Source organism: Hylobates moloch, unplaced genomic scaffold, assembly GCF_009828535.3.
Source record: "Hylobates moloch isolate HMO894 unplaced genomic scaffold, HMol_V3 SCAFFOLD_20, whole genome shotgun sequence".
Taxonomy (NCBI): Eukaryota; Metazoa; Chordata; class Mammalia; order Primates; family Hylobatidae; genus Hylobates; species Hylobates moloch.
The window spans coordinates 25,685,289-25,697,674 of record NW_026652295.1 but is presented as its reverse complement, the minus strand read 5'-3'; the positions used below and the strand labels follow the sequence as shown (position 1 = coordinate 25,697,674).

At 45.7% G+C, this 12,386-nt stretch overlaps 1 protein-coding gene across 5 annotated transcripts; it reads right to left on the bottom strand.

Annotated features, from left to right (window-relative positions):
* Positions 1-1,205: 1,205 nt before the first annotated feature.
* BTN2A2 (butyrophilin subfamily 2 member A2) lies at positions 1,206-11,923 on the bottom strand. 5 transcript variants are annotated; one of them, XM_058432316.1, is made up of 8 exons: positions 11,791-11,904; positions 11,124-11,247; positions 9,687-10,034; positions 6,760-7,041; positions 4,842-5,048; positions 4,346-4,366; positions 4,224-4,250; positions 1,206-2,679 (listed from the first exon to the last, which is right to left on the bottom strand). In XM_058432316.1, the coding sequence occupies exons 2-8, from the start codon at positions 11,215-11,217 to the stop codon at positions 2,087-2,089; spliced, it is 1,572 nt and encodes a 523-aa protein (XP_058288299.1). In that variant the 5' UTR covers positions 11,218-11,247; positions 11,791-11,904; the 3' UTR covers positions 1,206-2,086. The 5 variants fall into 5 exon arrangements, with proteins under 5 accessions (XP_058288299.1, XP_031996496.1, XP_031996494.1 ...); XM_058432317.1 differs by having other exon boundaries at positions 2,576-3,640; XM_032140605.2 differs by lacking the exon at positions 4,346-4,366 and having other exon boundaries at positions 4,224-4,286; positions 11,854-11,923.
* Positions 11,924-12,386: the final 463 nt, after the last annotated feature.

Genomic DNA, 12,386 nt, shown 5'->3' with positions numbered 1-12,386 from the left:
TGTCAAACATTCCAGTGGCTCCCCTCTCAGAGGTAAAGTCCCAGTCAGCATGATGAATTTCAAGGCCACGTGTGATCTGATCCTCAACCCCAGAGGTTGAAAGAATCACTCTGGATTCTTTCAATAATGTGTCTATGTGTAACTGCAGTAATACGATTTTGGATTATTTAAATTTTTTTCAGTTCTGTTGGATTATTGAATTGTCTCAAACCTAAAATACTACCATGCAAGCCAGAATTTTAGATGCCTGATTGTATTAGTCAGGGTTCTCATGAGAGACAAAACCAATACAATACAGATATACATATATATTTGATGAGTGGGCGTTTATTAGGGAAATTGGCTTATGTGATTATGGAGGCTGAGAAATCCCATGACAGCCCGTCTGTAGGCTGGAGACCCTGGGATGCTGGTAGCATGGCTCAGTTTAAGTCCGAAAGCCTCAGAAGTAGAGAAGCCGATTGTGTAAATCTCAGTCCAAAGCGAAAGGCCTGAGAACCCAGGGCCTCCTGGTACAAATCCTGAAGTTCAAAGGCCGGAGAGCCAGGAGTTCTGATGTCCAAGGGCAGAAGAAGAATGCCTCAGGGGACAGAAGAATTTGCCTTTCCTCTGCCTTTTTTGTTGCATTGGGCCCCCAGCTAACAGGAGGGGAGAATTCCCCTGGAATTTCTCTTCTGGAAACACACTCACAGACACACCCAGAAATTATGTTGTCTAGGTATTCCTTAATCCAGTCAAGTTGACATCTAAAATTAACCAGCACATGGATTAACTTCCAGGATCCACTATTCTAGTTTCAAAATGTGGTTTTGGGATTCCTAGGGAGAACTCTGATGTACTCTTAAGGAGTCCCCAATGTTAATACTATTTTCACAATAATAATAATGAAACATTAATCGTTTTTCATCTCATTCCCTCAGTAAGGTGCAGTAAAGTTTTTCTGAGCTAATATGACCTATGATACACCAATAGGGTTAATACAAAGGTAGATATGAGAATACAAACATCTTCTATTAAGCCAGACATGAGATTTGGAAAAAGTTAACCAGTGTCACACTTCTTTTTCTTTTATTTGGACACAATAGATTGCTTTTTCACAAAACATCCTATTTACATTAACCTATAATTGATTTATTCATGCTATTTTAACATAAATTAAAAGATAACATTTTAAATTTTTGTTTCAATGTCAAATGCCATAAATATTAACAAATATTAACCCAAACAAACAAAAGCTCTTTAAGGTCCTCAATAATTTCTAAGTGTCTAAAAACATAATTAGATCAGGACCTTTGAAACCACTGGTGTCTCCACTGAACCTGAATGCTGACACAGACCTGGTCCAGTACTGCCCTGCTCGACCAGGACCTCAAACCTCAACCACACTCAGGGACTAAGTACTGACCCCTTGTTTATTGCAGGGACATCTGAGCCAAACTACATCCACATGAGTCCATGTTCTTCACTCATCTTTGTCCCAGGTCCAGGCCTGTGGGTGTGTGCTGTGGAAATCCTGGGGTTGGGTGGAAATGAGCCATCATCTCCCAGGACCCTTTAGCTGTTATGGTGGGACTTAGCCACCCTTACAACCTTGGTCCCTCCCAGCTCTCTGGTTCCACTTCCTCTATCTCTGACCTGCATATCTGGTTCCCTCTCCCTTCTGGTGGTCCTGTGGATTCCTCTCTCCTCTCTCATCCTGGTGAACCCTGTTGACCTCATTCCAAGTCCACAGCATCTGGTGCCAACTGGCATATTGGGCTTAATGTGGTCATCCTGATGTTAAACAGCAGGTTCGCTGCCCAACAGCTTCTCTCACTTTCTTCTTGGCTGGGAGCTGTGTAACAACTAGTTCCCTATGCCTGAATCCCATCCCATAATCACAAGCAAAGGAACTACTAAAGCCACAGCCTAGTGAGGAGGAGAAAACTGGGGCTGAGGGCTGGAGTGGGTGTGAAAAAGGCAGCTGGAAGATGTTCTCTTACATGACCAGAGGGGAGGAGGGCGTGTCTTTCATTAGGGGCATTGTGCGGTGGCTGCTGAGATGGCCAGGGCTTATCTGCATGGCTATGAGTCCAAGGAATTGATTCTACAGGCTTTGGTGGGTCCCCACTCTGTGAAGCGTCAGGCCCTCTTCAGGCACTGTGACCCCATTGGCTCCTGTGAGTGCAGGGCAGATGAAGATGGGGCTGTCATCAGACCCTAACCTGAAGAAGGGCCTCACAGGCACAGTAAAGGCTGAACGGGGACATGTGTAGATGTGTGATCTGTCCCTCATGTTGTAGAAGGAGACATCTCCAGCTTCATAGTCCAGGAAGACGCCCACCCGGCAAAGGGACTCCTTCAAAGGGAGAACCCTCTCAGGGGACGACAGGGCCCGGTATTGGTTTCCAAACATCTCCAGGGTCCAGAAGCCATTCTGAGGAATCAGCAGGACCTCCCCTTTCCTCTCAACACTGTGTCTGCAGACCCCCACAGTCCACACCATCACGTTTTCCACCTCCACCTCCCAGTAATGTTTCCCTGAGGCGAAGCTCTCCCATCCCAGGACACAAGGCTGACTGTCGAATCTCTCTGGGTTGTCAGGCACTCTCTGCCTGTAAGGGCCCCGCCTCACACTTCTGCGGTCCTCTGACAGGAAGAGCTCGGGATGAGCGGTCTCTGGATCCAGGACCACATCAGCTGCAAAGAAAGTCTCAGGTTTATGCCTGGGGTCTCAGGAACCCTGGGGATTGTGTGGTTCCTGGTCCCCAGAGAGGTCTCAGAAAGCTGAAGGGGGTTCCCCATGTAGTGGCCATTTCCATGAAGGCACCCTGATCCCAGGCAGCTCATACCCTGAGGATCACTGAAGCTGCACTTCTATCTCTCCAGAGACAGAAGCAGTGCCCCCAGGTTAAGAAGAACTGTGGCTCTATGAAATCCAGAGAGTTTAGGAAATGAGCCAAAATTAATGGTTCCCAGTTTTTCTCAGCATTCTAAGATCTGATCCCTTTTCTATTCAAGACATATGATCTCTGGGACTTTATTTAGTTAGAAACTTTCCAACTTGGCTTAAACCATCACAGAAGCTTTATCTCCTATTTTTCCCCCACACTCCTCTCAATGGATCAATTAAGTGAGTCTCTCATTACACACTGTCCTAGGTGGTGAAGGACCTCTTCATTGGTCCTATAGGTTGTTTTAATAGGTGACAACTGATTTAAGTGGCTGACAAGGGGACCCTTCAAAGGATAAAGAAGGAGAATAAATGTGTGCAAAAGAAAACCTGGTGCCTGAGGGGTGTGTGGGCAGTTAGGGTGGAAATACTTCAATCCAGTTTTGCTTTAACAATATGGGTTTGACATCTACCAGGATGACTTCTCCCATACAGGAAATGCCCCAGGAGCTGAGCATTCTGCAAACCTCTACCTTCTGCATGCATTCTTACTTATTCAGTCTACCTTTCTACTGCGTTAAAATGATTTTCCCTTTTCTACAAGTTGATGTGTCTGATTGTGACAAGCTGTGATTGTGTCCCAAAATGACAGTGGCAATTTTGAAACTCACCAAAGAGGAAAGGTCCATGGGCCCTGGTATCTGGTAAAGTTTGGATTCTTTGGTGCTGACAGGCAGAGGTGCCGAATCACAAGATGAGAAGAACTCACTGAAAGTGGGCGATTGGTTTCTCCGTGCTCTCCCACTCACCCTCCCACTCACCTAAACCCCCTCCCCTAGCAGACTACATGCAGAATATCGTGCTCTCTTAGAAGCAGAAAGGTATTTCTGGCCACCTATTTGTACACCATTGCATCAGGCTTATTGGGGACCCTTATGGCCTCTTCCTCACATGGGTCTTCAACTGTGCACAGTCTATACCATTCCCAGGATATAAATTGCTAAGACAGCATTATCTTCTTTCAAATTGATCCAGAATCAAGGAGCAATAACTTCTGAAACGTAACTCTTGGAGGGGCTACTATGCATGGGAAATCTTTGATAATCATGCATTAAATTATTCCAAAACAGAAAGGGTCCTGGACGTAAACTTCAGGGTTCACTAAGAGCGGCCGGGATTCCCTGACGGAAGAGCCATGATGCATCATTGCTGGGACACTGTTGATGAACTGACCCCAGTTCTCTATGGTTCCCGCCTAGCCCTGGGCCCCTTGCTCATCTCCTCTAAGAAGTCCTGTTAACTGGCTAGTGGGGAGAAAGCTGAGATCTGAGAGAACATCAGAGGCACTCACCAGCATGTAAGAATGTTCTTCTCCATCCTGCAAGGGACAGACAGAGGTGAATGTCATGAGACACTGCGAAGTAAGCAGAACACAAATTGTACACGGAGTAGTTCAGGAAAGTCTAAACTTACGCAATTCTTCTTGAAGTTGCTCTGAAAACAAAATACAGCAACAAAATCATGTCTTCAACAGAAGAACTAAGAGAAATTGAGCTTGTAGTAAACAACATAGGAACCGTCCTTTCTACGAACACCAACGTCACGCTTCCCTTATGCCTAGGGAACAGTCAGAAACCAGCAATGATGTATGATCAGATGGCTCGGTAGTATCAGCACATTGTTAGACTTTTGTCTGAACTTTTGTTCAGCCATGTAGTGGTGCATATAGCCAGGTGAATGAATGCAATGTGTGTAGCATGGAAGAAAGAAAGCTCTGAATGATTACTTCTTATGACATGAGAGTTCCAAGCCCTTGTGGCTCCTGCTGTGCATTTCCTCTCTCTCTTCCCTAAGCCGGTACCTGTGAGAGCTGTGGCCTTTCTATGACAGTCAATTGTCCTCCTACTCATTTAACTTTTCTTTTTGAATTTCTTTCTATTTTTCCACACTTTCTTTACAAATTCCTTACGTGCAATTTCTTTTTCCTCTTGTTCAACTTCCTTTTCCCCTGACAGAATCTTTTTTTCCCTTTGAAGTTTCTTGATGCAACAGATGCTCATAGCCATGAAGATGATGCAAACAGCCAGGATGACAGCCGTGGGCACCATCCAGGGAGATGCGGTCAGGATGACAGCTAGGGCCACCATCCAGGGAGATGTGCTGGGCATAAAGGATTCTGAAAAGGCAGCCAGAAAAGTCCATTTAGTTTGTAATAGAACATCTGGATGACAGTGCCCCTAAGAGCACATCTGAAGAGCACCTCAGCCACCTGTTCTGTTGGCTTCTCCCTCAGAAACCTCAGATGGAGAAAGCGATGCTGGCTCAACACTGGCTGACACCTCAGTGACTGCCAGGGCTGGGCCCAGAAGGGGGCAAAGCAGAAACATCTGGAGTCACCACGGAAAGAACCAGGGTGCATAAAACTAATCAGCCATGCTGAGTCAGCACAGCCATCACCCTGCCTCAAACCACCATCACTCACGCCTGGAATACTAGAGTGCCCTCCTTCTTGTTCTGCCCTATCCTGTAATCTATTCTCAGCAGAGCAGCCCAAGTGAGATCATGTTAATTATTTGCTCAAAACCTTCCAATGCTTCCCACTCACTCACTCTAAAAGCCAAAGCCTGTTTGTGGCCTGTGCTGCCATATACAATGTAGTTGCAGCACTCTGTGAATTCCTCTCCCCCTACTTCCTGAACTCACTCCATTTCAGCCACACCAGCATCACCTCCTGGGAGTCCTGGAAACTTCCAGACACGCTCCTTCCTCAGGCCTTTTGCATATGCTCTTCCTGTACCTTGGCTGCTCAGTCCTTAAGCATCTAATGGTTCCTTGTCTCGGTTGCTCAATTTCCATCTTTACAGTGAAGTCTTCCCTGACCACCTTAATAATTCTGATGCCTCACACCCCTGGAACTTTCTATTTTCTCTTTGCTTGATTTTTCCTACATGCTCGTTACCATGTGATAGAATATATAGAAAATTATTTATTTAATCACTTGTTTCAATTATTTCATATATTGCTGTCTCTCTCTCTCTCTTTCTCTCTTTTTCTCTTTTTCTTTTTTAAGACAGAGTCTCACTCTGTTGCCCAGGCTGGAGTGCAGTGGCACGATCTCGACTCAAGCTCTGCCGCCCGGGTTCAAGCAATTTTCCTGCCTCAGCCTCCCAAGCAGCAGGGATTACAGGTGCCTGCTACCACACTCAGCTAATTTTTGTAGTTTTGGTAGAGATGGTGTTTCACCATCTTGGCCAGGCTGGTCCTGAACTCCTGAACTCATGATCCACCCACCTCGGCCTCCCAAAGTGCTGGGATTGCAGGCGTGAGCCACCGTGCCTGGCTGCTGTCTCTCTCTAGAATATGAACTCCTTGAGGAGAGAAATTTTGATATATTTTGTTCAATTATTGACCCTTGGTTTCCGGTACAGTCTTAAACATAAGAAATGCTTGTTGAACATTTGTTGAATACATTTATGAATGTCTGTTAATAGGGAATTTCCCCAGCTCTGTCCTTTGGGAAGTCCCATAGACAGGAAGGGATGGCTGCAGCATACAGGAATGCCAAGTGTAGACAGTCATCCACTCACACTACTCTCCAGGTTTGATGGTTGTCCTTAATATTTTACAATTGTTGCAGCATAAAGACCTAATCAAGAAAAAAAAGACCAGGTTTACCCTCAGAGAAGAGGCTCCTACTCTTGTGTTTTAGGACTCTTTGAATCTCCCTTTGTGAGGAGGGGAGATGCCTCAACTCAGCTGCAACCTCCAGCTCCTCAGGGCCCAGGACCATTCCACCCACACTGCTGCCCCCATCCCCGCTCTGGGCTCCATCTGGGTGCTGAGGATCCTGCATACACTCGATAGGTCTCAGAGGGCAGAGAACTAACCTGGAATAAAAATGACAGTTTCCTTCTCCTGGCCGAGCAGGGTGTTGTTGATAGAGCAGGACACATTCCTCACATACTTGTCTCTGATGATCACAGCTGTGGTGACCATGAAAAGGCCGTCAGCATCAGCGATGGAAACCTCCTTCAGGGTGGGCATGACCTCACCGTAGGGGTCCCTCCACACTGTGAGGGGCTCTGGGTACCACCCTGTAGATATGCACTCCAGCCAGATGCTCCCATCCTCTTGGGCCTTGATTTCAATGAGGGGCTTAGACCCAAGGCCTGGAAAGGGAGACCAGGGCTCAGCCAAAAGGCAGTGGTGTCTTAGCCCCTACTGCACCTTGAAGGATGGTTGCTAGAAAGGCCCTTCGTTTTGGAGAACATCAGGAAACCAATATGCAAAATAAATTGTGAGATCTCGAAGAGAAAGGATCACATTACACACTTTTCTTTATGCTCCACCTGAAGGCCCCATCACAGCACCAAGCATCTATCTGTCTGCTATAAATGTTTGCTGTGCGATTTATTCTGGCAAAGACTAATTTTCTCACTTCCAGGAGGGTGTGTCCAAATTCTCAACAGGCAGGTTGAGAATTTCACTTTCTGCTCCTGGGATGACTGCTCTGCAGACCTCAATTTCCTGAAGCTCTAAAATAATACACTAATGACAAAAACCTATCAGGTTGGCAGAATCTTTTTTTTTTTCCTTTTTTTTTTTTTTTTCTGTAGAGATGGGGTTTTGCCATGTTGCCCAGGCTGGTCTCAAACTCCTGAGCTAAGGCAATTCACCTGTCTTGACCTCCCAAGGTGCTGGGATTACAGGCATGGGCCACCATGCTCAGCCTTGGCTAAATCTTAAGAAACTTTTTGAACCAAAGTCACTGACACTTCTGTGTAGTTCAGGGCCTCACATCACCATGGCTATCTACCTCCATAGGAGGTGATGGTTTTTAGAATAGACAGAGTTAGCTGGCAAAGCCATCTCTTATTCTAATTTACAGTTGCTTACCTCCCAGAGGTTCCATCCAATAGAGAATTTTCTTACAGTCCTTTAAGAACACCAATGTATTAGAAATATCTGGATGCCCCTGGGATCCTTAAGATAACCATATCGCCTCCTCAATTTCAGAGATCATCACCAAAAATCCTAATAATTCAGGCTCATCCTAAATGTATTCTATCTTTACCAGAACCTTCAATGAAAGAGAATACCCAGAGTGAGAGAGCTGCAAAAGCATGGTCCTGGGAGACCCTTCAGCCATGTGTGATCATCCAAACTTCTCCTGAATAATTCCTTTGTAAAGTCTCCCAACAAATTATGTTAAAGAAAGAAAATTAAAGCAATCACTTAAGCCTAGTGCTTTCTGCTCTGTTTAATTTTTGTCAGGAGAAAAAAACTAGTTGTGCATTTGAAGGCTCACCCAGAAATCTTGAATTAGAAAAGAAATTAAAATACCTCAGCAAATTAGAAAACAAAGTCCTACAAAACATTCCATAGGTTCAATACGGGTAAGCATGACACAATAGATTTAAGGGAAAAATCAGCCACCAACCAATCCAACAAACAGAGTACAATAAGCAAGCAAACAAAAAGTCCTACAGCAACCCAATTCAGACTGGCGAAGGCCAGGACAGGTTGGTTTTACAGAGAAAGTGTAGTGGGTCCCTGCCACATAGAACCATTCATTACTGGGCAACACTGCAGTGCTGCTGTGAACACAGTTATGACAATGGGTCAAGAAGCCCTCCGTCCACGATATTCTGTTTTAATCAGATGTAAGGTTGCCTTTGTGAGTAGCAAAGATGGGATCTCCTACCTGTTATGATTTGGGGCCCCCTGGGAAGAACCCAATTTCCTAGTCTTTGCCTCCACTAGTCTGATGGACTGAAATATCACTATGAATTATTCTGCACTTTAAAGGCTTTTTCAGTCCTGAAATATACCTTTTAAAGCAAAATACACTAACTCCAACACTGAGGTAATCACTTAGTGTCACTTTAACAAACTCTTAGAAATCCCAGTTTAAGTGCATTTCTATGCTGAAGCCTTGCCAATTTCTTCCCAGCTAAATTCTTAGTCTTTCTCTGTGGAGTTAGCAGGAATTATAAATAATTTTGCTTCTATATTTAGTTGTGCTTTAGTAAAAATCATCTATTTATATAAAAGTCACTCTCTCTGCAATCAGTATTTCAGGAAAGAAGAAAATGTCAAGATTAATATTTATCGAAAAATAAGATTTTATGTTGCAGTTCTCCGGGCAGTTCTTATTGATTCTGATTGCCCTGGGACAATTTTTGACAGTGTCTCCTTTCACTCTCAGAAGTGCACAGTTCAGTGCCAAGGCAGGCATAAGACTTTCTTTTCCGAGATTAACTATTTTCCCCTGCTCATGGCCTCAGCTGAGGAATGCGTGTGCTTCTGAAGAAGTGAAGCCCAGGCTGGGCGTGATGGAGCACGCCTGTAATCCTAGCACTTTGGGAGACCGAGGCGGGTGGATCACAAGATCAGGAGTTTGAGACCAGCCTGGCCAACACAGTGAAACTCGGTCTCTACTAAAAACATGCAAAAATTAGCCGGGTGTGGTGGTGCATGCCTGTAATCTCAGCTACTCAGGAGGCTGAGGCAGGAGAATCGCTTGAACCCAGGAGGCAGAGGTTGCAGTGAGCCGAGATCGCACCACTGCACTCCAGCCTGGGCAACATAGCAAGACTCTGTCTTGAAAAAAAAAAAAAAAAAGAAGTGAAACCCATAGCTTAGCAGGGCAAACCCACTCACATGGCGTTTTTGCAAGAGGAAGCCACTCTCTCTGTGGAAAGGGGACGCCAGATAGAAATCCGTTGGTCTGCAATGGGCCTGAGGTTAAGGGAGAAACTTTCCCCAAAAGTCACACTGTGCAAAAGTAATAAAGCAAAATGAAGTGATGCACCTGCCACCACGAGGCGTAGGATGGCCTCATCATAGGACCTGCCTTCTTGGAAGTAACAGCGGTAGATGCCATTCTCCTGGGTTGTGACATTGTGTATGACCAGGGCCACGCTGCCCTTGATGATGTCTTTGCTCACAAAGGTGATTCTTCCCCGGTACTCCTCCATCTGCTCCTCTGTTCTCTCTCTCCCACCCTTATACACAAACACTGCGGGGGAGAACTGAGACCGGAACCACCGCACCTCCATGTCCTCAGCATTTTTCTCGGGTGACAGATGGCAGCGTAATGTAGTGTTTTCTCCCACCATGGCCAGGATGGGATTAGCTGGCCCCACGACAGTAAACTGGGCTGTTCAACAAAGGGGCAGAATCAGACAAGGATGACAGTTATCACATTTCTAAGGCAAAAAAAAAAAAAAAAAAAAAATCCAGGGATGAAAGGAAGCAGATATTCCAAGGCCACAGGGGTTCTTGGGCTGAGAACCCTTCTGGTGACCAGTAGCTGTGGCTGGTTGGCAGCACCCACCCCGGGAGCAGTAACTATTGAGGCAGCTCCTGCTTCATGAAGGAAACACTGGGGAGCCCGCCCTGGGCACCCTGTGCCCCCTGTGCCCCTGAGATTTTCCTACATTCTGCAATCTAGCACTGTGCCTTAGTGTAGTGTAAACTTGAACTGTCCATTAGGGTGTCTATCCACTAGCTATTTAACAGTTCCAATAGAAATGAACTCTAAGTGTAAAACACATGCAGATTATAAAGATTTAAAATTTCAAAATGTCAAATATCTCATTGGTAATAGTTCTATTAACTAAGCATTTAAATATTGATATGTGATTATTTATATGAAACAAAATATATTATTAAAATTTATTTCGAGTAAGTTTTTACCTTTTAAAATAAAAAGTAGAATGGGCACAGGGTCTTGCGCCTGTAATTGCAGATATTTGGGAGGCCAAAGTGGGAGGATCCTTAACAGCTAGGAGTTTGAGACCAGCCTGGGCAAAATAGTGAGACCCTGTCTCTACAAAAAATAAAACTTAGTCGAGTGTGGTGGCCCTTGCTTGTACTCTCAGCTACTTGGGAGGCTGAGATGGGAGGATCCCTTGAGCCCAGGAGTTTCAGGTTACAGTGAGTTATGATCTCATTCTCCATGTGCTTCATTCCAGCCTGGCAACAGAGCAATATACTGTCTCTTAAATAAATAAACAAATAAATAAAAATTTAAAAAAATCTTTTTGAAGATTTGCACTTGTATATGCACTTGACCTTTGTGCCTCACTGTGTTTCTTTTGGACAGTGCTGGTATAAATTCAGTGAACATGTTCAGAATGAAAGGATAAGTCAACAACTCCACAGTCCTTCCTTCTTTCCCTTTGCAGACTACAGGGTTGATGTTCCTTTCTGAGAGGTGACAGCAGCAAGTGGCACACATCCCTACCTGAGACCAGTGCACACAAGCTGAGGAGGAGGAGGAGCAGGAGGAGGAGGAGGGAGGCTGGCAGGGAGAAGTGCAGAGCAGCAGCAGGTTCCATGAGCACCCAGGGCAGGCAGGGACCAGAGGCCTAGAGTTACAGAGGAGGAGAATCAGCCTAGGAGTCTTGGCACCTCAGTGCTGGTCGGCCCAAACTCTCCTGTCACTCAAGTAGGTCTCATCGGTGCCCCAACTTCTGGGAGTCACTTGCATCTCAAGACTCAGGTATCTCCGAGAGAGGGATTCCGTAAACATTCCATAAGTAAGCCATCAATGCAGAGATCAAGGGGGCCGTTTTCCTCCTTCCTTGGCTCACTTCTCGGGCCACAGTCCGGTTTCTTCAGTTGTCCCTGGATTCTTTCACACCCTCCTCCCTCCACTTCCCCCTCCCCGAGACCCAGGTCGGGACACTCGAGGTAAAGCCAGGCGAGGCTGCGCCTCCCCACCAGGCTTCCTGTCTCCCAGGACCCCCTCTCCTGTCCAGAGCAGATCCCCCTCCCCGCACCTACCGCCCCCACCTACCGCCCCAACCCCGGAGCTGTAGCTCCTCCCCTCCCTTCCCTACCTTCTAGAATTAACCTCTGTTTTCTTTTCCCCTCTGATCCTCACATGACGATTTTCCGCTACAACTCACCCATGGGCACAGTCACCACCAGACAACAAAGCATCCCAAAGAGAAGAGAAAAGTTGTGTTCACCTCCTATTAATCGCGATGTTTGGAGTTGCAGACTCGGGATCTGGGACCTGTTCTCTGGGTGTCCAAAAAGTCCCAAGGTTTCCACTGAGCAGTTTAGAGCCCCAGGATTGGCCGAGTGAGGCAGAACCAGCCAATGGTGTCTCGAGCCTTATTTCTCAGCAGTTACTAGGTAGAATACACACACAAAAAAACCCCACAAATCTCAAGCAGCAAATAACCTTTTGGGATTATTAGGTATTTCTATTTCCTTTTCTGTGTTTGGAAGCAAGACTTTTTTCCTTTATTTTCCTTCCTTCCTTCCTTCCTCTCTCTCTTTCTCTCTTTCCTTTCTCTTTCTTTCTTTCATATGTCTCTCTCTCACTTTATTCTTTTTCTTTCTCTCTCGCTTTCTTCTTTCTTTTTCTTTCTTTCTTTTTTCCTTCCTTCCTTCCTTCCTTCCTTCCTTCCTTCCTTCCTTCCTTCCTCCTTCCTTCCTTCCTTCCTTCCTTCCTTCCTTCCTTCCTTCCTTCCTCTCTCTTTCCTTCCTTCTCTTC

Excerpts from the sequence above, each read along its gene's own strand:
- BTN2A2 (XM_032140605.2), bottom strand. The coding sequence starts at position 11,217 with ATGGAACCTGCTGCTGCTCTGCACTTCTCCCTGCCAGCCTCCCTCCTC. Across the intron at positions 7,042-9,686 it reads CCTACGCCTCGTGGTGGCAG|GCCTTGGGTCTAAGCCCCTC; the intron begins GTGCATCACTTC and ends CTCCCTTTCCAG. Across the intron at positions 5,049-6,759 it reads AACTGTCATTTTTATTCCAG|AATCCTTTATGCCCAGCACA; the intron begins GTTAGTTCTCTG and ends CTGCCTTTTCAG.